Raw genomic sequence first — 25,692 nt, 5'->3', positions numbered from 1 at the left:
ACTACAAGAAAGAAGATTCCACCTAAACATTAGGAAGAACGTCCTGACAGTAAGAGCTGTTCGACAGTGGAATTTGCTGCCAAGGAGTGTGGTGGAGTCTCCTTCTTTGGAGGTCTTTAAGCAGAGGCTTGACAACCATATGTCAGGAGTGCTCTGATGGTGTTTCCTGCTTGGCAGGGGATTGGACTCGATGGCCCTTGTAGTCTCTTCCAACTCTATGATTCTATGATAATCTTATAAAGAGCTCGAATAATTTTAAAAGAAACTCCAACAGCAGATGTTTAAAAAGAACATGAAACGAACAGCCCAGGCAAAGGAGGTCTGTTCACCTAACTGGGAAAGTTTGTTGAAACAAAACTGACTTCAAAGGCTTTTTTAAAAAGCTAAAGGACCCCTGGACGGTTAAGTCCAGCCAAAGGTGACTCTGGGGTTGCGGCGCTCATCTCACTTTCAGGCCGAGGAAGCTGGTGTTTGTCCACTGACAGCTTTCCAAGTCATGTGACCAGCAGGACTAAACCGCTTCTGGCACAACGGGACACTGTGATGGAAACCAGAGTGCATGGAAATGCCATTTGCCTTCCCATTGCAGCGGTACCTATTTATCTACTTGCACTGGTGTGCTTTTGAACTGCTAGGTTGCAGGAACTGGGACAGAGCAATAGGAGCTCACCCTGTTGCGGGAATTTGAACCGCCGACCTTCTGATCAAGAGGCTCCGTGGTTTAGACCAAGGGGTCAGCAAACTTTTTCAGCAGTTTCCTTCCCTTCAGGAGGTTAAATCCTGATGGGCCCTAGTCTCATGGGACAGAGCATTCCACCAGGTGGGAGCCATCACTGAAAAGGCCCTGGCCCTGGTGGAGGATAGTCTGACTTCCTTAGGGCCCGGGACCTCTAAACTATGGTTATTCATGGACCTTAAGGTCCTCTGCGGGGTATACCAGGAGAGGCGGTCCCGTAAATACAAGGGCCCTAAGCCACATGACCAAAGGGTCATCCCGTCGAACCCCTTGCCTTTCAGGATAAAAAGTGCTGTGGGGTCTGATCCAGCAAGGAGCATGTTCAGGGTAGGTTCGTATTTTGGGAACACCACAAAGGCAAGGTGGTGCTGCCCCCAGCACTCACAGGTAGACTGCTCCTGTTCATGGAAGGGACGTCAAAACCTGGCCAAGGACGAATTAAAAAAGGAACATAACAGACTCAGGAGGGCGTGAAGCAGGTGTCCTGCTGGCTGGGCCCTTACCTGGGCACAGTGAAGGGTGCTGGGGACAGGAAGAGGGAAGCCACCAGTAAGTCCACGCATTCCTCCGAGACGCTGTCGCTCAGCAGTTGAGCGCTGATCCAGCGTTTGGCGAGACGGCAGCAGCCGCTGAAAGCAGAATGTTGCTGCTGGAGGCTGTAGGGAGAACACAAACAATTTGAGATCCGTTGCCAAATCTGCCGGCAATCGCCACAATCCGAAGGCAACAGAAAGCAAACCAAAAAAGCTATTATTATGATGACTGACGACATCAACTCTGCCAAGTGGGAATCCCTCTATACCTGAAGGAGCATCTCCACCCCCATCGTTCAGCCCGGACACTGAGGTCCAGCTCCGAAGACCTTCTGGCAGTTCCCTCATTGCGAGAAGTGAGGTTACAGGGAACCAGGCAGAGGGCCTTCTCGGTGGTGGCACCCGCCCTGTGGAACGCCCTCCCACCAGATGTCAAGGAAACAAACAACTATCTGACTTTTAGAAGACACCTGAAAGCAGCCCTGTTTAGGGAAGTTTTTATTGTTTGTTGTTTTATCATGTTTTTAATATTCTGTTGGAAGCTGCTCAGAGTGGCTGGGGAGACCCAGCCAGGTGGGCGGGGTATAAGTAATAAATTTATTATTCTTATTCTTATTGCAATGACCAGAGGAGGACTGACCGCTGGGAGGAGTGCAGAGAGAAGAAATGCCATGGACAACTGGACGCCTTCATCTGCCCCAGCTGCAACAAAACATGTCTCTCCCACGTCGGTCAATACAGCCACAGCAGGTTCTGAACCTCCCAATAGTTCGACTTCACCCCCAAAGGCACATTCCTCCATTGTCTCCCAAGATAGATGGATGGCATTATTATTACAGTCATACCTTGGGTTAAAGTAGCTTCAGGTTGAGCGTTTTCAGGTTGTGTTCTGCGGTGACCCAGAAGTAACGGAACAGGTTACTTCTGGGTTTTGCTGCTCGTGCATGTGCAGATGCTCAAAATGACATCACACGCATGCGCAGAAGTGGCGAATCGTGAACCACGCACGCGCAGACACGGGTTGCGTTCACTTCAGGATGCGAATGGGGCTCCGGAACGGATGCTGTTCGCATCCAGTGGTACCACTGTATTATTATTATTATTATATTTGTTGTTTAGTTGTTGTTGTAAGCCCACAAGAAGGACCGCAGTGCACAAGCAATGCTCTCTGGCCTTGTGATTCCCATCAACTGGGATTCAGGGGAACACCACGGCCACTGTGTCGCGCAGGCATCATTCTCAGAAGGAGAGACCTCTCTCCGCTTACCCGTGAAGTGAGCTGGTCAAGAACGGCAGGTGCAGGGTCTCCACTTCCAGCTGCACGGATTCTTCCGTCACCTCGTGTTTCAGCATGCCTGCGGGGGTGACCACCTCCTTCAGAATTTGGGGCTCTCGGTGGTAGGCCACTTGGAGGCGGAAGACATAGCCGTCCTGAGAGAGGAGGAACAGGAGGAGAAATTATTTGCTTCGTAAGAGGCTGCTGGATCAGGCCAATGGCTCATTAGCCCAGCATCCTGGTCTCGCAGGGGCAAAGCCGATGCCTGTGGGAAACCAGCGAGCAGAATTCGAACACAAGACCTTCCTTCCCATCCTGCAGTTTCTAGCAACCGGGATTCTGTAGCTTTGCTGCCTCTGACCCTGGAGGGCAGGGCACAGCCATCATGGCTAGCAGCCATTCCTAGCCTTCTCCTCCATACGTTTCCCTAATCTAAGTTTGTGATCATCACTGTCTCTTGTGGGAGGGAGTTCCGCAGTCCTGAATATTCCAACATTCAACTTCAGCCCACCGTCTTGGGTCCATGCCGAAAGCCTGCTCTTCACCTAATGACCCCAGGGTGAGTTCCATAAAATATCGCAATTCAGAGCCACGTGCAGTAAATTAGAAATGTTAAATTAAAAGCGCAAAAGTAAAGAAAATCTCAGGAGCAGCAGAACTTCAAGGCAAAAACATTCCCCCTTCAAGCAGGCCTTCAGCTTATGGTGCCCTTTTAAATGTTTTGTGGGAGGGAAGATCATTGAGTTGTCTTTGCTTTTGTTTTAATAATAATAATAATAATAATAATAATTAATAATAAATAATTTATTTGTACCCCACCCATCTGGCAGGGTTTCCCCAGCCACTCTGGGCGGCTTCCAACAAAGATGAAAAATACATTAAAATGTCACACATTAAAAACTTCCCTGAACAGGGCTACCTTCAGATGCCTTCTAAATGTCAGGTAGTTGTTTATCTCTTTGACATCTGATGGGAGGGTTTTCCACAGGGAGGGTGACACTACAGAGAAGGCCCTCTGCCTGGTTCCCTGTAACTTCGCTTCTTGCAATGAGGAAACCGCCAGAAGGCCCTCAGTGCTGGACCTCAGTGTCTGGGCTGAATGATGGGGGTGGAGACGATCCTTCAGGTATACTGGACCGAGGCCGTTTAGGGCTTTAAAGGTCAACACCAACACTTTGAATTGTGCTCAGAAACGTACTGGGAGCCAATGTAGGTCTCTTATTATGTACTCTGTGTTTTCTATATTGTAATTTTATGTTGTAAGCTGCCCTGAGACCTATGGGTATACAAATTTAATAAACAAATACAATTAAGGTGCAAAGGCAGGAGGCAAGAGACCAATTTGCACCAAAAAGTCAGGGTAAGGTGGCCTTTCTGGACCTGATGTTGAACTTTACACAAGGGTCGTGTGAGAAGAACATCAGAAAGCCAGAAGTCCTAAATCGCAGCCCTTAGAGAGTCATCCTCTCCGTGCAAGAGGGTCAAAGATGAGTCCACCAACCGCAAAGCCAAGTGAAGTTTGTGGCAGGAAAAGGGTGCCAGAGAGCCAAAATCCCTTCAAGATTATGGAACGTGTGATGCTGGGCACTGCTGAGGAGAGAGGGTGAAATAGTCGCCCAAAGCAAAACAGTACAGCTGACCTTTAAAGCCCTAAACGGCCTCGGTCCAGTATACCTGAAGGAGCGCCTCCACCCCCATTGTTCTGCCTGGACACTGAGGTCCAGCTCCGAGGGCCTTCTGGCGGTTCCCTCACTGCGAAAAGTGAGGTTACAGGGAACCAGCAGGGGGCCTTCTCGGTGGTGGCACCTGCCCTGTGGAACGCCCTCCCACCAGATGTCAAGGAAATAAACAACTGTCTGACTTTTAGAAGACATCTGAAGGTAGCCCTGTTTAGGGAAGTTTTTAATGTTTGATGTTTTATTATGTTTTTAATATAGTGGACCGTTGGGTTGCAAATGTGATCCATGCGGGATGCATGTTCGCAACCCGCAGTGGCGCGTCTGCGCACACGCAGGTTGCGATTTGGTGCTTCTGCACATGTGCAAAGCGCATTTTACCACTTATGTGCATGCGCGACCACTGAAACCCGGAAGTAACCCAAAAAAATGCAACCTGAAGCGTCTGTAACCCGAGGTATGACTGTAATCTGTTGGAAGCCGCCCAGAGTGGCTGGGGAAATCCAGCCAGATGGGAGGAGTATAAATTATTATTATTATTATTATTATTATTATTATTATTATTATTATTATTACTATTATTATCCCATGCCAACAGGCTTATGCTCTAAAGAAACACGACACACAAGGGAAAAGGTGCGAGGAGGGCAGAGGAAGAAATCAAACTCAAGCACGAATATATAAACATTTGTTCTTATAACAGCCAGCTTGCATAGCTCAGGCGTAGGAGCAGCCTGGTGGACCGGCTGTGCCTTCTGCTTTCCATCTCTCCCAGCGAGGCGGCCGGATGTCATGGTTGCCCCCAGGTGACAGGAGAGAAGGCTTGATGGAGCTGGCCTGTCACAGTGGAACTGATGGAGTAAGTCCTGCTTCCCATCTCTCTCTCAAGATAGCAGGCCCCCGGTCATATTTCGCAACGGAACGGCTTCCACCTTCCTGCGCATCTGCGGGGGCCAAATGTGCACAAACACACCCACCCTCCGGCACAATTACCTTATACACGTCTGTGTAGGTGGGCGAAGCCCTGCAGAGCAGATGGTGCTGCTGGTGGAGAAGTTCTGCCAGCCGCAGCTGGAAGGCGGCCTTGACCCGCCGGATGGCTTCCTTGCTCTGAGGCCACTGGCCGCTCCCCTCCATGTGGCAGATCACTGGCGCAAGAGGGAGAGAAGAAGCAAAAGAGTTAATGGAAGGCGCAAGGAGCAGCGTGGAAGCAGGAGGGCAGGTGAAGATTCAGATAAGACTGAAGCAGTATTCCCTAGAGCAGATGGCCGGGAGGTTGATGGGGTTACACTTCCTCTGAAGGAGCAAGTACATAGCTTGTGGCTACTCCTGGACCCCTTGCTGTTGCCCGAAGCCCAGGTGGCCTTGGAAGTGTGGGGTGACTTCCATCAGCTTCGGCTGGTGGCCCAGCTGTGCCCCAGTCTGGACAGGGATAACCGAACTTCTTCTCTTTTTCTCAATTCATTTTTTTGGTTTTTGAAATTGAACCTTTCCATTCACATTATCCAACAAGATTCCAAGGAATCTCCTGGACTTCCCCCTCCTCCCCTTTGTGGGTCCTATTTTGAATCAGTTCCCTCACTGCAAGAAGCCAGGTTACAGGGAACCAGGCAGAGGGCCTTCTCGGTAGTGGAATGCCCTGTGGAACGCCCTCCCACCAGATGTCAAAGAGAAGAACAACTACCAGACTTTTAGAAAACATCTGAAGGCAGCCCTGTTCAGGGACGTTTTTAATGTATGACATTTTAATGTATTTTTAATCTTTGTTGGAAGCCTCGCAGAACAGATGGGGAGACCCAGCCAGATAGACGGAGTACAAATAATAATAATAATAATAATAATAATAATAATAATAATAATGATGATTATTTTCATTAAGTAGAATAAATGACTAAATAAACTTGCCTTCACAGCCCTGTTTAGAAACGCTTTTAATGTTTGGTGGACTATTGTATTTTAATATTTTGTTGGAAGCCACCCAGAGTGGCTGGGGAAACCCAGCCAGATGGGTGGGGTATAAATAATAAATTATTATTATAATCATTTCCTCTCGCATCTTTATAATAATCCAAATCTTTTACCTCGCCATTGTGTCCAAAACTCACCACTAGATTACAAGTGATATTCTAATCCTACTAACAATTTCAATTGTTTACAGTGGTTCTTAAGATAAGTTATAAATTTTCCCCATTCCTTATTAAAATTTTGGTCTTCCCGCTCTCTGATTCATTTTGAATGAATGTATGTACAGTTATACCTCAGGTTGTGAACGCTGCGGGATATGTCTTTTCAGGTTGCGTCCCGAAGTACTGGAAAGGGTTACTTCTGGGTTTCGCCGCTCACGCATGCGCAGACACGCAAAATGACGTCACACGCAAGCGCAGAAGCGGCAAATCGCGACCCGCACGTGCAGATGCGGGTTGCGTTCCTTTCAGGTTGCGAACGGGGCTCCAGAACGGATCCAGATCACAACTAGAGGTACCACTGTAAATGAAAATATTAAATGCTGTGGAACAGTGCCATTATTACATGAGCACTGTTCCACAGCATTTGATATTTTCATTTACATACATTCATTCGAAATAAGATGGGTTTATGAAGCAATTCTATATCCTCCCACCACACTGATGAAGAATTCTACGAAACAGTAGTCAATATCCGAATCACTGTTCAGTGTTGGGCATCATATTTGCTGAATACACAAAGCTTCACAGCTTGTCTTTCATTGTACAAAGTCTGGTACCTCGCTTCATTTAAAGATTTCCAGAGACTTTGAGACTAAAGATTTCATTTTGGACCTGTTACGGTTTGAAGGAATTCTATAAAGATTGTCTATGTAATGAATGATGCTTTGCAGGGTTAAAGAAAAATGATGTAAAAAGTATAAAGATAGAGGTAATCTACATTAGACACAACAATTTAGAAAGAGTAAAATTGTTGAGGTCTTAGAACAAAGGAAGGAAATCAGTATGTGTATATGTATGTAATAACTAGATTAGAATGAAGATATGGTTTTATTTGTAGATGTGTGCTTTTATTTCTTTTGTCCTTTTTGTGTTTTCCTTTCTTGTTTGTATAGTTTTATTTTGGATTTAATGTTTGTAATTCTTGTTGTAACTTTGCATTGAAAATAAAAAAGCTTTTAAAAAAAGATTGTCTATTGCGTATGTACATGGTCATTGCGTTGCCTAGACATTGCTGACGTTCTCTTTGAAACACAGGGGTTTGTTTGGTTACTACAAAATGAAGTAGCAGTAAGGGGGACTCACAGTGCCCCTTGCCCACTTTGAGACAGTGTCACCCACATTACCCATCCTTGCCTTTCATTGGTGCTAAATAAGCCGGGCATGGCTTCTCCGCCAAGGGCAGAAGAGACTCCCGGCCCTCGATCCTGGCATGGTAGGCGTAATCTGGTTTCACGGGCACCGGAGGGAAGACCTGAGAAAGAACCAGGAAGGCACGTTAAGAGGAGCAAGAAAAAGGGGAACCCATGCATGATCTAGAAGTAGCAGCACACACACACACACACACACCCCGGCAGAAAATGCCCAGTCTCCAATTGTAAGGCGCTGCAAGGAAGCTGGGTGGCCAATGGCTCTCTGGGACACCTTTGTTAGACATTTAAAAGGCAAAATTCACCGGGGGCTGATGATAATAATAATAAATAATAAATTTTATATATATATACACACACATGCGCGCACACACACATATATATAAAATAAAATGAAATACGGACAAAGGTCCATATAGTTAGCCATGGTTTTCCCAGTAGTGATGTATGGAAGTGAGAGCTGGACCATAAAGAAGGCTGATCGCCGAAGAATGGATGCTTTTGAATTATGGTGCTGGAGGAGACTCTTGAGAGTCCCATGGACTGCAAGAAGATCAAACCTCTCCATTCTGAAGGAAATCAGCCCTGAGTGCTCACTGGAAGGACAGATCCTGAAGCTGAGGCTCCAGTACTTTGGCCACCTTTGGTCTCCACCTGTTTTCGCTGGAGACGAAGGGATGCAGTCATGTTTTTCCTTTGTTCCTGACTACGCTGAATAAAGCTGTAAATATGCTCTCTCTGTCTGAATTTTCCATCGTGGATGCTTAAACCCTCTGCGGAAAGGTTGTGCACGGGTCTTGGAACGTATCTGAGGCTTGTGTTGCTAACTGACTGGTGCTGTTCCACGGGAGACCGGTGATCGTCCAGAGCCAGCTGGGGGCCTGCCTGAAGCCCCCGTCTCCCTGGCAGTATCCCAACAGATTCCCACCCCCAGGGTGGCCAAATCCTAACACACAATATTCCTTATGCACCTGCCTCCCTCGCAATCTGCCCCGCCACGAAAACCGTTGCCACGGAAGCGTGCATTCTGGCGCAGGAAACCCGTCTAAACAGACGGAGCGTGTCCTCCGACAGCCCCCCTTCGTTGGCTCAAACTCACATCGGTATATCGGAGGGCAGGGTGAGCCCCCTGCACGGACGTCACCGTCAGCGGCAGCCCCTCCAGTTTCCACAGCTTGCGGCTCAAGTCGTCGTACGAACGGACGACGCTCAGCATGGCCTCCTCACCAGTACCTGCCGGCTGTTCAAGACAATAATAATAATAATAATAATAATAATAATAATAATAATAATAATTTTTTTATTTATACTCCACCCTTCCCGGTTCAGAAAACCGGGCTCAGGGCAGCTAACAACAAATTTAAAACACTTAATTGATGCAACAACAAAAATAGCATAAAAGACAGTATAAAATGTGAATAACAATAAATTCAGAATTCAGAAATCAATTTAGGGGGAAAATCCATCCAATAAAGAGCGCCACCAGCGTCCCTTCCTGACCCTTACTTGCTACTAAATTAAAGAGAGATAGCTGGCTGAGGGTAGGGAGGCAGGAGCTGTAGTCCAAAACATTTAAGACTAGTTATATTTATCCAGCTCATAGCAAAAGATCCATCTTGTCTGTGCCTCTCAATCTGCAGCAGGATATCTTTCAAGAGGGCCTAGTTGGGAGAACATGAGTATATAAAACATGGCATACGAAATCTGCATTTGTTGGCTGGGGAAAATCTGGAGAAGTGTGAATCGGCCGGAATTTGGGAGACGCTTTTTGTCTAAGTTAGCCAAATGGACAGTCTGAAACCTCAACCTTCCACTTTTGTGTGTGTGAGGGGGGAGATCTGGAGAAGTCTGCCAGTCCCACAGGGAGTGCCCAGATGTGTGGGGAGACCATGCAAAACACATGTGGAAAGAGACTGTCTCCCAGGCGTGCTTGCAGCGTGAGACCACCGGTTTCTTAGGAGAAACTGGATTTTGGCAGTCAGTTTGACGCTCCCTTAAAGAAAGCAGATCTAAAGCAGATTGCAACGCACTCCCGCCCGAAATATCACAGCTGAAGGCTGCCACCTGCAGACCAGACTGGACACAGCCATGTGACATAACCACCTGACCTTTTTATTTTGGCACAATAGACACTGCCCTTTACGGGAGGATAACTACCAAATTAGAAAATACAGTGGACCCTCGAGATATGAACTTAATTTGTTCCGGGGGTCCATTTGCACCCCAAAAATTATGTAAATAGAGACACACTTCTGCACACGCCGCGAATGAGCGCTTCTATGCATGCATGCATGCATGCATGCATGGCGAAACCCGGAAGTATACACGTCCGGGTTTGCCGTGGCAGTAACCCAAAGATTCTGTATCCAGAGGGATACGAAAGTAGAGGTACGACTGTATGTTCCATCTGTGAATGCATTTAACAAGTCTGGTTTCTGGGTTTTCCTGAAACAGCAGCTGCATGGGCCTCTCTGATCAGAATGAGGACCATGGCACGAGGGGAACTGGGCTAACTATTCCCCATCACCACATTGATACCCCAAAAACTCTCATCCAAAACCTGCAGTTACAGATAGGTAGCCGTGTTGGTCTGCCATAGTCAAAACAAAACAAAATTTTTTCCTTCCAGTAGCACCTTAAAGACCAACTAAGTTAGTTCTTGGTATGAGCTTTCGTGTGCATGCACACTTGTATCTGAAGGTGTATCTGAAGAAGTGTGCATGCACACGAAAGCTCATACCAAAACCTGCAATTAGTGATTCCAGGAAGTTGCTCTCATAGCTGCCCTTAACAAAAAAAGGCAGACACCAGGAAAACAACAACACAGAATTGAGAGTTGCAGTTCTCAATAGGGCTGTAATAGTCAGTCTCTCTTCACAGGGAACTCTGGGAATTGTAGTTCTGTGGAATCTGCTAAACATCTCTCAGCACCCTTAACAAACTACAGCTCCCAGAATACTTTGGGGGAAGGCACGAGTGGTATCAATGCACTTTAAACATATTGTGCGAATGTGACTTATCAGGGCAGAGGAGGGGGTAATAATTGAGCCTGCATTCCCATTTTTTGCAGGACACAACACTCTATGGCATTTTTTAAAGTGGTTGAGGGAGAGGGGGGGGTTATTGGTTTGCTTTTGTTTCATTACGTATTTTATGTTTTCATGTTGCATTTTTGTGTTGTGAACCCCTCTGTGATCTTCAGATGAAAGTCGGTATGCACATTTAATACATCCATACATCCATACAGTGGACGCTCGGGTTGCGAACGTGATCCGTGCGGAATGCACGTTCGCAACCCACAGCGTTTGCAACCTGCAGCAGCGCGCGCGTGGGTTGCGATTCAGCACTTCTGCGCATGCGCAAAGTGCGATTTAGAGCTTCTGTGCATGCACGACCGCCAAAATCCCCAGAAGTAACCAATTCCGGTACTTCTGGGTTTCGGTGGTCCGTAACCCAAAAAAACACAACCTAAAGCGTCTGGAACCCAAGCTATGACTGTACATACATACATACATACATACATACATACTTTGCCATTGTGCTTCCAAAGCAGACTTTCTCAGCTTTCCCTGTGCCCTATGGAACAGATTTCCTGGGGGTGGGGACAAGGGGAGAGGAGAGGAAGGGAAAGTTCCACCGCATTTCAAAAGACATGAATTCACAGAGGAGAAAGAGGCTGCTTACTTCACGCCCCATCTTGATCACAGGCTCCAGCAGGGCACCTGTGTAGCAGATGGAAGTTTCTGGAATGTCCATGTGTCTGCAGAGAGATAAGAGAGTGCCAAACCATGAAAGGCTTTTAAAGAGGGAACGCGCTCCTTTCTTCTAATCAACTCTCTTTTCTTTTTTTAAACGAAGTTTCTAATGCTTTTTCAAAGACGTCGATAAAAGCTTGGGAGAGCCTATGCGGGCTCAATGCCTGGTGAAACCACAAAAGTCATAAATGCACCCAGTGAGGAGAGCCTGCAGAACTACGCAACGTTCTGTTAGGACAGATAATTCGCCAGCCTTCACAGGATGATGGTGGCATCAGCAACTGTTGCGGTGGCACAGGCAAAAGAGAACCAGCTTCCTCTGGGACCAGCCAAGGCTGCCACCTGAATTGCTTTGGTGGGTTCAGACCGTTTGGCCCAGTATCCTGTTGCCAACAGGGGACAGCCCATGAGTACAGCCGGGGCTTTTTTCCCGTCAGAACTCACAGGACCTCAGTGCTAGCACCTTTCAGGTGGGCGCCATTATAATAAAACAAAGGGGGCGTTCGCGGTGAGTTCTGGCACCTCCTTTTCTAGAAGAATAGCCCTGAGTACAGCCGCTGACAGCAACAGGCCCCCCCTGTGGTTTGTCCGATACTAATGGTACACTGCTTCAGAAAAAATTTTTTGTTCCATTGCCACGGCTAGTGTGGGAGAAGTTAGTGGTTCTATGAAATTATGAATACAGTGGACGCTCGGGTTGCGAACATGATCCGTGCGGGAGGCACGTTCGCAACCCGCAACACAGCATCCGCGCACACACGGGTTGCGATTCAGCGCTTCTGCACATGTGGAAAGTGAGATTTAGCGCTTCTGCACATGCAAGAGCGCTGAAACCCAGAAGTAACCTGTTCTGGTACTTCTGGGTTCGGTGCAGTGCGCAATCCAAAAATGCACAACCCGAAGTCTCTGTAACCCAAGGTATGACTGTAGTATAAGATAAAGGTAAAGGCAAGGGACCCCAGACAGTAAAGTCCAGTCAAAGGCAACTATGGGGTTGTGGCACTCATCTCGCTTTCAGGCCGAGGGAGCCGGCATTTGTCCACAAGCAGCTTTCTGGGTCATGTGGCCAGCAGGACTAAACCACTTCTGGAGCAACGGGACACCGTGACGGAAACCAGAGTGCACAGAAACACCGTATACCTTCCCGCCACAGTGGTACCGATTTATCTACTTGAACTGGTGTGCTTTTGAACTGCTAGGTTGGCAGGAGCTGAGAAAGAGCAACAGGAGCTCACTCAGGGATTCGAACCGCTGACCTTCTGATCAGCAAGCCCAAAAGGCTCAGTGGTTTAGACCACAGCACCACCCGCTTTTATGTTTTATGAATAGTATGAAGAGAGGAGACAGAGGAAATATATTTTGCATTCGTAACACGAGAACGTGGTAAGAAAGTGAGTAGAGCCTGCTGGAACAGGCCAATGGCCTCTCTAGTTCAGCATCCTGTTCCCACCTGTGGGAACCTGCAAGCAGGACTTGAACCCAAGACCATCCTTCCCTCCATTTTCCAGCAACTGGTATTCAGAAGCATCTTGCCTCTGACCACGGAGGCAGTGCATTGGCTCCATCATGGCTAGTTACTGGTGATATCATTATTTATTATCTATTGTTCACCCTAACCAGCAGGATCTTCTTATGCAGGGGTCCCCAAGCTAAGGCCCGTGGGCCAGATAAGGCCCAAGGGACTCATTTATCCGGCCCACGGCAACCCCCGCCGCCCGCTCTTACCAGCGCTGCGCTGTGCAGGTGCCCACTTCCGGGTCGGAGGAGAACCGGAAATAGCTTGTGCACATGCACAAGTGTTATTTGCGCATGCGCAAGTGTTATTTCCGGTGCACATCCAGTTCGGAGGCCCGTGCACATGCACACAAGCTATTTCTGGTGCTCCTCCGACAAGGAAGTGCGCTGGAAATAACGTGTGTGCACGCACTCCCCCACCCTCCGCACAATCAGCACTGGAGACATTGGCCCGAGACGCAGTAAGTTTGCTGACCCGTTCTTACGTGCTTAACATGCATGGCAGATGCAAAATATTTTCTTCTATTTCCTCTCTCCATACTGTCCATAATTTTATAGGTCCACTGCCCACCTGTCTTTATTCGAAGTTAAAGATCTCCAAACGTCTTAGCTTCCCCCCAAAGAATGTATGAATTAAACTTTATTTGCGTCAGCTGTCGGCCATAGCAACAAAAAAAATGGCAATATACACAAAATAAAAAGTCGGTTATATAAAACACAGTTTAGGGTCCCGAATCAGCAGTCAAATAGTGGACCTTATTCTGATTGCCCCAGCTAGAAACCTTGCAACCTTTGCAGTCAACTGCTCCTCTTGATCTGCCAGGAGAAAGAAGAGGTGCTCCAACAGCAACACTCCGGTTGTGTTCCAGTGACCAATGGTCTTACACACACAAACCCCCGTTTTCGCCTTCTCTGGGTCCCCCAAAACTGAGTCCCCGCATGCTACTCACAACTGCAGGAGGTGGCGAATGATCTGCTCAGAAATGAGCCGCTTCTGGCTCATGTTTGGCGCGTCCCACAAAACGGCCTCGCAGATGGCGCCATCTTGAAAACGCCTCAGCTCCGATCGCTTCCCCCAAAACTGCCGAAACTCCAGTGCCTGCAGGATCGAACCCCAAGAGAGGGGAAATGAAAGGCATTTCTCTCTCTTTCTCATAGGCTTGCTTTGTTTATAGTAAAATGAACATAATTTAATTCATTTTTTATATACTCATAAAGTCATTTTAAAAAACAAAATAGAGGAACGTTCTGCAGGCCAGGCCCACAATTCCTCGGTTTGCACAGATACAAGTACAAGTTAACTTCTGTGCGTTTGGTTTGTGTTTCTCAACCACTGCCAAACAATTAAAGCAGAAACAAAACAAATATAAATGGGGCATTAGGTGCCAATTTGTCTTCACAGGTAACTCTAATCCTGTTTGCAAAGGATGCAGGAAAAAAATTCTGACCTTCATTCTTTAAAAATAAATTGCATAAAAAAGAGTTTTAACTTTTCAGAAATTTGCAAGAAAGCAAAAGCGGCACTAAATAGGTTTATTTAATTCATTTATTTTTTAAAAAATTGTATACCACTATGTCATAAAAATACATAAAAGTGGTTTACAGGAATAAAAACATAAAAGAATACAATAAAACCAGGAAACATCTAAAAACAGGCATCCATTAGCCACTGTGGATGTCTTCTTAATTGTCTGCATAGGCCTGGCAGAATATAAAAGCTTTGAGCAGGTGCTAAAATTTGGCACAGAAGGTGCCTGCTGAATCTCCAGTGGCGGAGAGTTCCATGGGTCCAAAATATCATTTTTCAGCAAGAAAAAGAGGTGTGCAAAACAGGACAAGGAAGTTTCTTTCCTGAATAATGTGCCTTGAAAAAGTCCCAATGAAATCAAAGCGAGCACTTTCACCACCAATGAGTTGTGCCTAATAATAATAATAATAATATTTATATCCCGTTCTCCCCAGCCGAAGCCAGGTTCAGAGTGGCTAACAGTAAAGTAATACAGCATTCAAATCAATTCATTATAAAATCAGTTCAAATCAAATTCATGGCAACCATTGGGCTAGAAGTTCTGTGAGGATTACCAGAGGAGGGAGTCAAGCTGTGCCCTGGCCAAAGGCCTGGTGGAACAGCTCTGTCTTGCAGGCCTTGCAAAAAGATGTCAAGTCCCGCAGGGCCCTGGTCTCTTGTGACAGAGTGTTCCACCAGATCGGGGCCACAGCCAAAAAGGCCCTGGCTCTGGTTGAGGCCAGCCTAACCTCTCTGAGGCCTGGGACCTCCAAGATGTTTTTGTTTGAAGACCTTAAGGTCCTCCGTGGGACATACCAGGAGAGGCAGTCCTGTAGGTATGAGGGCCCTAGGCCGTATAGGGCTTTAAAGGTTAAAACCAGCACCTTAAACCTGACCCTGTACTCCGCTGGGAACCAGTGCAGCTGGTATAGCACTGGGTGAATGTGATCTCACGGCGAGGACCCCGTAAGGAGTCTTGCAGCGGCATTCTGCACCCGCTGGAGTTTCTGGGTCAGTCTCAAGGGCAGCCCCACGTAGATTGAGTTACAATAATCCAGTCTGGAGGTGACTGTCGCGTGGATCACAGTGGCCAGATCAGGGCGAGAGAGGTAAGGAGCCAACTGCTTAGCTTAGCTTGGCAAAAGCGTAGCCAGAAAATCTCTCGGGCACCCAATAATGGGGAGCAGAGCACTCTTCCAGTCTCACCTCCGGTCTGTCCCCTCCAGGTCCCCTCTCAAGGATGCTGCCGGCAAATTCAAGGTTCAGCAGAACTCCAAATGACAGGGACCCGATGTCTTTGTGTTTTGGGGGATCAGCGTCAATTGGCCACTGGGCAAAAAAGATGAGAGAAGCAAAATTAGATGGGCCACACTGGAAAGATATACCGGTATATAGATTTTATTACGGTCCCAGACCAGTTTTACACACCATACTAAATGAGCATAAAACACAATAGAATTAAGTTTGGATTAACAATCAAATAGAACAATAAACAATACAAATATGGCAGCAATTAGAAATGTGGTTTAGGTCTCTAAAATATTATCTAGGGTTTGCATCTGAGGTCTTAAGTCTTTGTAATTGCACAGCTTGTTCCCTGAGTTTTATGGCAGCCGTGCAAAATTTGGGCACTCTTAGCGTGATCTCTGGATCCTTGTCCTCCAACAGGGATTTTAAGCATTTAGGTTCAAACCCACTTGGAATTTTCCGTATGAAAGGGGTAATAAAGACTGAGCGTATATCATCATAAAAATGACATCGAAGCAAGACATAACATAAATAACAGCGAAATTGACTTGCAGGGTGATGTGTTGTTTGATAAGAGATTGAGTGTTTGGGGGGGAGGCTTATTTAATTTCATTGTACACAGGTTGTACAATGACAATAAAGGTATTATTATTATTATTATTATTATTATTATTATTATTATTTATTACATTTTTAAGACAGTATACCTGAAGGAGCGTCTCTACCCCCATCGTTCTGCCCGGACACTGAGGTCCAGTGCCGAGGGCCTTCTAGCGGTTCCCTCACTGCGAGAAGTCAAGTTACAGAGAACCAGGCAGAGGGCCTTCTCGGTAGTGGCACCTGCCCTGTGGAACGCCCTCCCACCAGATGTCAAAGAGAACAACTACTACCAGACTTTTAGAAGACATCTGAAGGCAGCCTTGTTTAGGGAAGCTTTTAATGTTTAATAGGTTTTGTATTTTAATATTCTGTTGGAAACCGCCCAGAGTGGCTGGGGAAACCCAGCCAGATGGGCGGGGTATAAATAATAGATGATGATGATGATGATGATGATTATGGAAGACGGTTTCCACCTCTATCAGGCTACGGGGCAGACTCGCTCCGCAAATGGTTTACCCACATATCTGCCCTGCAGTAAAGCATGTTGAATCTAGCGAGGGTGAATGACCGTCTATATTTAGATATATGTTGTTCGCATAGATATATTGCTGGGGTAAAACCTCTCCCACACTGGAAAGATATGCAGGCTAACCACACAGTTAACCAGTGTGGCACAGTGGTTAGAGTGCTGGTCTAGGGCCTGGAAGGTAAAAGGTAAAGGGACCCCTGACCATTAGGTCCAGTCGTGGCCGACTCTGGGGTTGCGGCACTCATCTCGCTTTATTGGCCGAGGGAACCGGGGTACAGCTTCCGGGTCATGTGGCCAGCATGACTAAGCCGCTTCTGACGAACCAGAGCTCCGCACAGAAACGCCGTTGACCTTCCCGCTAGAGTGGTACCTATTTATCTACTTGCACTTTGATATGCTTTCGAACTGCTAGGTGGGCAGGAGCAGGGACCAAGTGACGGGAGCTCACCCCATCGTGGGGATTCAAACCGCCAACCTTCTGATTGGCAAGTCCTAGGCTCTGTGATTTAACCCACAGCGCCACCCGCGTCCACAGGGCCTGGGAGACCAGGGTTCAAATCCCTGCTCAGCCATGAAGCTCACTGCGTGACCTCGGGCCAGTTGCTCTCTCTTTTCCTAACCCACCTGACGGGGTTGCTGTTTGTATAAATGTTTCCCCAGATAGACAGGTGCCAACAGTACACTGGTATGCTTTTAATATTCTTCTGAATGTTCAGTTGTCCCCCACCCCACTGCAAAATGTTTTTAGCTGTTCTCATTTAATCCGTAAGCCGCCTTGAGTCCTTGCCAGGGGAAAATGTGGGGTATAAATAAATCTCAATCAATCAATCTTTATTACGGTCCAGAGACCCAACAAATTGTTACAAAGCAATGCACAATTCAGACAGCCTACCTCCAGGTTAGACTAGCATTTTGTTCAGTCTTAGAGATAGGGATCATTGGTTCTTGCAACCACCGATAAAAACTTCGCCACTGCTAATGTTCTAGCGTTTGTCCGGTCTTCCAATAGGAACCTGACATAGTGAGCCTCTGATTTCCCGGGAAAGGTATCAGCAAGGGTAATATCAGTTCAGCCCTGGCTTACTCATATTTTGCACAGTGCAGCAAAATATGTTTTATGGAATCGATATCTTGAGCACACGAGCAAAGTCTGTCCTGGTAGGAAACTCCTCTCAACCTGCCATCCAACACTGCAGAAGGAAATACGTTTAGTCTGGCTTTGGTGAATACCCTTCGATAATTTGGTACTGTCAGGTTTTGAATGTAAATATAATATAAATATCAACATCACCACCACGGTCTGAAATAAAACTTACTGGTTGAGTCTGGGGCAGCACATGCGTCAGCAGCAGGATCCTCTGAGACAGCCCTCGTTCCAGCACGCCGATGAGGAAAGGCAGAGTCGCCGCCACATAATTCCCGCCGCGATCCATCAGCTCGTTGAGCAGCTGCATCTTCCTGCAGGCCGCCTGCAGCTTGGAGACGTGCTTGAGGCTGAGGAGCCGGGAGAGAGAAATGCAGTCACTGCTGGGTCCACAAATAAGCAACTGTGCCCAGGTTGTGCAAACACAGCAGTGGAGGTGTTGAACCAACTCAAGTTCTGCTCCAAGAAAGGCAGGATTTGGCAGCCCAGTATGAGCAAGTCGACCGATTTCTCGAATGTTTATATATAGGGTCAAGTCAGATTATTAATTCTTATTTATTTAGTTAGTTACGTATTACTTTTTTTTTTATATACAGTGGACGCTCGGGTTACGAACGTGATCCGTGTGGGATGCACGTTCGCAACCCGCAGCGGTGCGTCTGGTTGTGGTACTTCCAGGTTTCGGAGCATCCATAACCTGAAAAAACGCAACCTGAAGCATCTGTAACCCGAGGTATGACTGTATATAATTTTTATTAAATCTTGTTTCACAATTTAGAATATTCATTTAAACAACCTTAAAATATCAATGACTTCCATTCTTCTCTTTCCATGGCTCATTTTGCATAGCGTAAGTCCCTGCATACAGTGGTACCTCGCAAGACGGAAAACTCGCAAGAAGAGTTTTCCGTTTTTCGAGGTGCTTCGCCAGACGCATTTCCCTATGGGCTTGCTTTGCAAGAAGAAAGCCCATAGGGAAATCTCCGGGGACCTCTTTTAAAATGCTGGCGGTTGGGAGCAAAGACTTTCGCCCACCGCCGGCCTTCAGAAGAGGTCCTGGACCTCTTCTGAAGGCCGGCGGGGGGCAAAAGTCTTTGCTCCCGAGCGCCTGCCTTCCCGGGATAGCAGAGAAGCGCAGCGCGTTTCTCCGCTATCCCCGACGGCTTTTGAAGGCAGGCGGGGGGGAGCAAAGACTTTCGTCCACCGCCGGCCTTCAGAAGAGGTCCTGGACCTCTTCTGAAGGCCGGCGGTGGGCGAAAGTCTTTGCTCCCCCCCCCGCCTGCCTTCCCGGGAGAGTGGAGACTTCTCCGCTGTCCTGAGCGATCTTAAAATGCTGGCAGGCGGCAGCGAAGCCTTCGCTGCTGACCCCCAGCATTTTAAAAGCCCCCGGGACAGCGGAGGCTTCGCTGCCGCCCGCCAGCATTTTAAAATCGCCCCGGGACAGCGGAGGCTTCGCTGCCGCCCGCCAGCATTTTAAAATCGCCCCGGGACAGCGGAGAAGTCTCCGCTGTCCCGGGGGCTTTTAAAATGCTGGCGGTCGGCAGCAAAGCCCTCCTGTCTCCGGAGCTTGCCGGGCGGGAGGTGGGGAGAAGGGCTTTTCTTCCCACCGCCAGCCTTCTGAAGGCTGGCGGTGGGAAGAAAAGCCCTTGTCCCCCCCCCCCCCCCAGCCTTCAGAAGAGGTCGGGGGACAGACTGTCCCCGGACCTGGTCTGAAGGCGGTTTCCATAGGAACGCATTGATTGATTTTCAATGCATTCCTATGGGAAACCGTGCTTCGCAAGCCAAAAAACTCGCAAGAAGAAAAAACTCGCGGAACGAATTAATTTCGTCTTGCGAGGTACCACTGTATTTTATATAAACTAAACCATTCAGTATTCCATTATTACTTCCATCAAAACTGTTGAATTTATCTTAATGCTTCCGACATTTTCAAGTGTACACAATTCCCCCCATATATTCAAGAAACACTTTCCAATCTTCTTTAAATGAATGTTATTCTTGTTCTCTTATTCTGTAAGTTAGATCCGCAAGCTGCACAAATTCCATCAGTTTACGTTGCCATTCTTCTTTGGTTAGGACCTCGCTCGTTTTCCATTTTTGTGCTAACAAAACATAGGCAGCCGTAATGCCATACATAAATAACCTTTTTTTGACCTTTTCCCGTCTGAATTATCGCCCCCAAAAGGGCTCTGGTTTTTACTAAAATACATTTTTTTAAAAGAGTGATGGATATGGGAGGCTTGGGGTTAGAATACCCATGCGGCCACAAAACTCACTGGGTGACCTTCAGCCAGTCACCGTATCTCAGCCCAACTTCTCTCACACGCTTGTTGTAAAGAGGAAATGAGGAGGAAGAGGAGAACTAGGCAAGTCCCCTTGTGCTCCTTCGAAGAAAAAGTAGTGTGTAAAGGTAAGAAAGAAAGAAATATTCTCATGGAGAGAACGTACTGGAACACGTGGTCAAAGGCTCGGATCAGAGGCTTGGGGGTCATAAGCAGCAAATGGAACCCATCCATCGTTTTGTCGTCCAGAATCTCCATGGAGTGCTTGGCTTCGAACTGGATCTAAGAGAGAGCAAAACCGCACCTATTTAGGCAAGCAGAGAGATAAGCTAACCCCCAAGAGTCAAGTCCAGGCCACAATGTGCCATATTTTTCGCTCCATAAGACGCACTTTTTTCCTCCTAAAAAGTACAGTGGTACCTCGGGTTACATACGCTTCAGGATGCAGACTCCGCTAACCCAGAAATAGTACCTCGAGTTAAGAACTTTGCTTCAGGATGAGAACAGAAATTGTGCTCTGGCAGTGCAGCGGCAGGCCCCATTAGCTAAAGTGGTGCTTCAGGTTAAGAACAATTTCAGGTTAAGAACGGACCTCCAGAAAGAATTAAGTACAGTGGTACGTCGGGTTAAGTACTTAATTCGTTCCGGAGGTCTGTGCTTAACCTGAAACTGTTCTTAACCTGAAGCACCACTTTAGCTAATGGGGCCTCCCACTGCTGCCGCACCCCCGGAGCACGATTTCTGTTCTCATCCTGAAGCAAAGTTCTTAAGCCAAGGTACTATTTCTGGGTTAGTGGAGTCTGTAACCTGAAGCGTATGTAACCCGAGGTACCACTGTACTTAACCCAAGGTACCAATGTAAGGGGAAACTGCCGCTGCAGTTACGAGCTGAGGGATGTCTCCACAGCCAGAGCCATGGCTCCCATCCGTCGCTCGCTGTAAAGCAACAGCCCCGAAGAGCGTGTCAGCAGCTGTTGCTTACAGCGAGGTGGGAGGAGGGACGGACAGCAGCCCCTTCTGCCCCTCCTCCCAGCTGACTAATTCAAGCAAAGGGAGAGCCACTTACACGGCTCCTGTCCCAGCCTCTCCTCCTAATCTTTTTGCTCCAGTTCCGGCGTCACCTCGGAGGCAAGGCAAGGCAGCTGCCCGCCACAGGCAGCACAAATGTGAGGTCTCCCTCTTCCTTCCTTCCCTCCCTCTTCCAACTTGAATAAAATATTGCGGGGGGCAAGTAAGCCCCACCTCACATACCATAATTCAGCCTTTCTCAACCTGTGGGTCCCCAAATGTTGTTGAACTACAACTCCCATCACCCCTAGCTAGCAAGGCCAGAGCTCAGGGATGATGGGAGTTGTAGTCCGACAACATCTGGGGACCCACAGGTTGAGAACGGCTGCGAAATCTTAATGCCACTGTTGACTGCTGTTCACTTTACGTGGTTGTAATATGATTCAGATATACCGGTTGCTTATTAAATAGTTTAGTACAACATTTGATTCAGAATATTTTTTTCTGGTTTCCCTCCTCTAAAAACTAGGTGCGTCTTATGGTCGGGTGCGTCTTATAGCGCAAAAAATACGGTAGTTGCCTTCTTCTCTCTCTTGAGGCATCAACTCATCTTGGTTGGGGGACCCTACAAAACCGCTCCACCCCGCCCCCCAAGCGGCCGGTGCAAACACTCCTGGTTCGCTCGCTTCCCTGGTCCATTTGCAAAGAGCAAAGCAGAGCAGCAGGTAGACAATAACATGAAACCCGGCTTCGAATTGCCCGTTAGCCCAAGTCACTCTCTCGTTCTCAGCCTGCCCCACAAGTCTGTAGTTCCAACAATGGTGAAAACACTGGCATGCCGTCTGTTTTTACACTAGGTTGAATTTCTTATATATATTTTATTATTTTTCCATATTGAAAGTTAAATCTGTTACTCAACAGTTACATTCCAATTCAACAAAACTAGTGACTTCCGCTCACCCAACATCAATATTTTTAACTCAAATTACATAAAATTGCTTTTTCAGGTTCCGTCTTATCTAATTTCATCCTCTTTAACCCGTTTCTTAATATATCCTGCTATTTTCTTATGCTTCAAACCCTGCTTTGGCCTTTGCATAGGGGAAATAAGTTTTTAAACAGATTAGAGTTTCCAGACTTCTTTAAAGGATTCTAAATTTGTGTCTCTTATCACTGGCATCAGTTTTGCTATTGCTGCATATCCCAAGGTTTTTATCAACCGTTCTTCCTTTGAGGGTGTTGAATTTCGGTGAAATATTGCTTTGTTGTATTTTTAACTCTGTTTCTCACTCCAGGATTATGCAAACGGCGAAGAGCTGGTTATAAGTGACATGAATACACGGCGGTTTTCCAATGACTTTGTTCTGCTAGTAACAAGGCGTTTTGGCTGCACAGAGATGTTTCCTCTCCTCTCCTCCAGTAAACCTGAATTGGCTGGGGCTGATAGGAAACATTTGGAGGGTGCCACGTTGGGGAAAGCTGGGCTAAACCACGACCTCATTTACCTGCTTATATGTGGAGGCTGTCATGTCTGCGCACAGGTTGACCAACCCAGAAGGGTCCACAAAGACCACCTGGAACGCTGCGTGGAAGTCCGCCAGGGTAGGCTAGAGGAAGAGGACAAAGCTGAGATTCAAAAGGTATAACAAGGAAAATGCTCATTTGAAACTTAGGTTTATGCAATGGCTGATGCTTGCAAAATTCTGGAGAAAAGAAGCATCAGGATGTATAAATAAATTTTGGGGGAGAAATTAAAAATGCCAGATGATCATATTATCCTAAACCACATATCCATTATACGGGACCAAAAAAAAAATCCTTCCAGTAGCACCTTAGAGACTAAAGTTTGCTATTGGTATGAGCTTTCGTGTGCACGCACATTTCTTCGGATACGGGGTTTGACACCTGGTCAACATAGATGGGCTCATTGCACCCTCAGGTCTGCCGAAAGACTTGATATTGATTCACTGGAAAGATAATCTTTCTATCTATACCTGAAGGAGCGTCTCCACCCCCATCATTCAGCCCAGACACGGAGGTCCAGCTCCGAGGGCCTTCTGGCGGTTCCCTCCTTGCGAGAAGTGGAGTTACAGGGAACAAGGCAGAGGGCCTTCTCGGTAGTGGCACCCGCCCTGTGAAACACCCTCCCACCAGATGTCAAGGAAATAAACAACTATCTGACTTTTAGAAGACATCTGAAGGCAGCCCTGTTTAAGGAAGTTTTTAATGTTTGATGTTTTATCGTGTTTCTGCTGGGAGCCGCCCAGAGTGGCTGGGGAGACCCAGCCAGATGGGTGGGGTATAAATAATATATTATTACTACTACTACTACTACTACTACCCTTCGATCAATGGATAGAAGATACTACATCTCTTATAACATACAAAGAGATTTCTTTTGGACACAGATTGTGTATGGATAAATATGATGACAGTACAAGTGCATTGATAAAAACTATAATGACATGCTAATAATTGCTAATAATTGTATGCTCGATAGATGATATCCTTACTTATATACCAATACATTGTGTTGCATTCATTTTAAGAACCTTTTTGTTTTGGTCCCCCCCCCCCAATTTCTTTTATTTGTCCACTGAAAACCTTTCCATAAAATATAAATATTGGGATTCAAAAGGCGTTGCGGGTTGAAAAGCAGGAGGGGGTAGCAGCTTCTAGCAGGGACAGTGAATGCACAACCTCACGGGGTTGTTGTGAGGATAAACATCAAATAAAACAATTTAAATCCAGTTCAGAATTAAGTCCTTCAGGGTGAATGGTCTTAAACATAAAAATAAATTGAGATTCTTTCTGTCGTAGCCGTCTTTCATGACCTTGTCTTTTGTTGATGGACTTAATTCTGAACTGGATTTAAATTGTTTTATTTGATGTTTTTCTATTGTTATATTGTACCTTTAAATTGAATTACTGCAATCCAGTCTCCCTGTAACGAGCGCCACCTGGGATTGGTTACTTATGCTTCAGGTATCATGCAACTGGTAGCAGAGGTAACATATTCTCATGACCACTGCTCCTTGTGCATTTTTCTAATCTATGGGGCATTGTACCTTTGTTCTTCTTATTGTAGTTGTAGCATATGAGTTGTAATGTGTGAAGTTTATATAGTTTTCATGTACACAGGTCATTGTTTCATATTTGAATTCTTTTGTAACGGTCAGATTATCCGGGATCACTGTCATACCTACGTTGTTATTCACTTACTACTTCAGCACCATGAATACCTAAAAAAAGTTTTACTGCTTAGCCCACAGGATAGCATCCATTACTTTGTTTCAACGATAGACTTAATAAATAATAATAATAATAATAATAATAATAATAATAATAATAATAATAATAATATATTATTTATACCCCGCCCATCTGGTTGGGCTTCCCCAGCCACTCTGGGCGGCTTCCCAAAAAATATTAAAATACTGTAATACATCAAACATTAAAAGCTTCCCTAAAGAGGGCTGCCTTCAGATATCTTCTAAAAGTCTGGTAGTTGTTTTTCTCTTTGACATCTGGTGGGAGGGTGTTCCACAGGGCGGGTGCCACCACCAAGAAGGCCCTCTGCCTGGTTCCCTGTAACTTGGCTTCTCGCAGTGAGGGAACTCGGTGCTGGACCTCAGTGTCCTTCAAATATACTGGACCGAGGCCGTTTAGGGCTTTAAAGGTCAGACTTATTATACTTCTACGGACTTTCAAAGATTGACAGACGTGTGTTCATTTGATTTCAAATATGTTAGAGAATTCACAAGTGTACACATTTTGTCATGTATATTGCGCAATAAGAATTGCAGTGCTATCTAGTATACTGGTCTTCGTGTTGCTTGTATTGTTTGTGGCGTTAAGTTTGCAACACAGGGGTTTGTTGTTCTGTATATATATGCATGGCTCCTTGGAAGGAAGGTGGAATACAGCTGTAATAATAAACAAGAGGTTGAGCCCCACACTGCCTTTGCCCTAACCAGGAATCCCAAGTACCCCAAAGCACACACTCTTACCAGTGAGGAAACTCCGTCCTTTGAAAGGCTGATTCCAGATGTACTGAGGTCTGTGGCAGCTGGAAGGAAGGAAGACAGACACGTGGGGGAGGGGAGATCATGCAGTTGCTCAGAGATTGTGAAACTGCAGAAGGTGAAAAAGGGAGGGGACACCTTTACGGTGGAGATGGGCATTGATTTTCCCCAAACCTCTCAGGATGAAAACAGGTGTGATCTTAGTGTCTGGTCTAGTGCAGTATCCTGCCCTCAAGGTACCCAACAGGAAGCTCAAAAGCCGGTCTTGAGGGCAGCAGCAGCTGCAGTTTCCATATGAATCTACCCAGACCCTGAGATTATCTTCTGAGCTTCCTGTTGGGTCGCGTTCTTTTCAGGTTGCGAACAGGCCTCTGGAATGGATCCCGTTCACAACCAGAGGTAAAAAGGTAAAGGTAAAGGGACTCCTGACCACTAGGTCCAGTCGTGGCCGACTCTGGGGTTGCCGCGCTCATCTCGCTTTATTGGCCAAGGCAGCCGGTGTACAGCTTCCGGGTCATGTGGCC

At 46.7% G+C, this 25,692-nt stretch overlaps 1 protein-coding gene across 1 annotated transcript in view; it reads right to left on the bottom strand.

The window, feature by feature from the left end:
* The window catches only part of NOL6 (nucleolar protein 6), a 66,103-nt gene that overhangs the window by 28,831 nt on the left and 11,580 nt on the right, over positions 1–25,692 (bottom strand). Inside the window, exons 9-20 of the mRNA XM_053408968.1 lie at positions 25,154–25,212; positions 22,649–22,750; positions 20,302–20,417; positions 18,026–18,203; positions 15,539–15,661; positions 13,776–13,924; positions 11,240–11,315; positions 8,655–8,795; positions 7,542–7,659; positions 5,215–5,369; positions 2,537–2,700; positions 1,240–1,392 (exon numbers count right to left, since the gene is read on the bottom strand). Coding sequence (XP_053264943.1) covers positions 1,240–1,392; positions 2,537–2,700; positions 5,215–5,369; positions 7,542–7,659; positions 8,655–8,795; positions 11,240–11,315; positions 13,776–13,924; positions 15,539–15,661; positions 18,026–18,203; positions 20,302–20,417; positions 22,649–22,750; positions 25,154–25,212 — 1,534 coding nt within the window. The remainder of the gene's footprint in view (positions 1–1,239; positions 1,393–2,536; positions 2,701–5,214; positions 5,370–7,541; positions 7,660–8,654; positions 8,796–11,239; positions 11,316–13,775; positions 13,925–15,538; positions 15,662–18,025; positions 18,204–20,301; positions 20,418–22,648; positions 22,751–25,153; positions 25,213–25,692) is intronic.

This window comes from Podarcis raffonei, chromosome 11 (assembly GCF_027172205.1).
Source record: "Podarcis raffonei isolate rPodRaf1 chromosome 11, rPodRaf1.pri, whole genome shotgun sequence".
NCBI classification, from domain to species: domain Eukaryota; kingdom Metazoa; phylum Chordata; class Lepidosauria; order Squamata; family Lacertidae; genus Podarcis; species Podarcis raffonei.
This window is presented reverse-complemented; position numbering and strand designations above follow the sequence as displayed.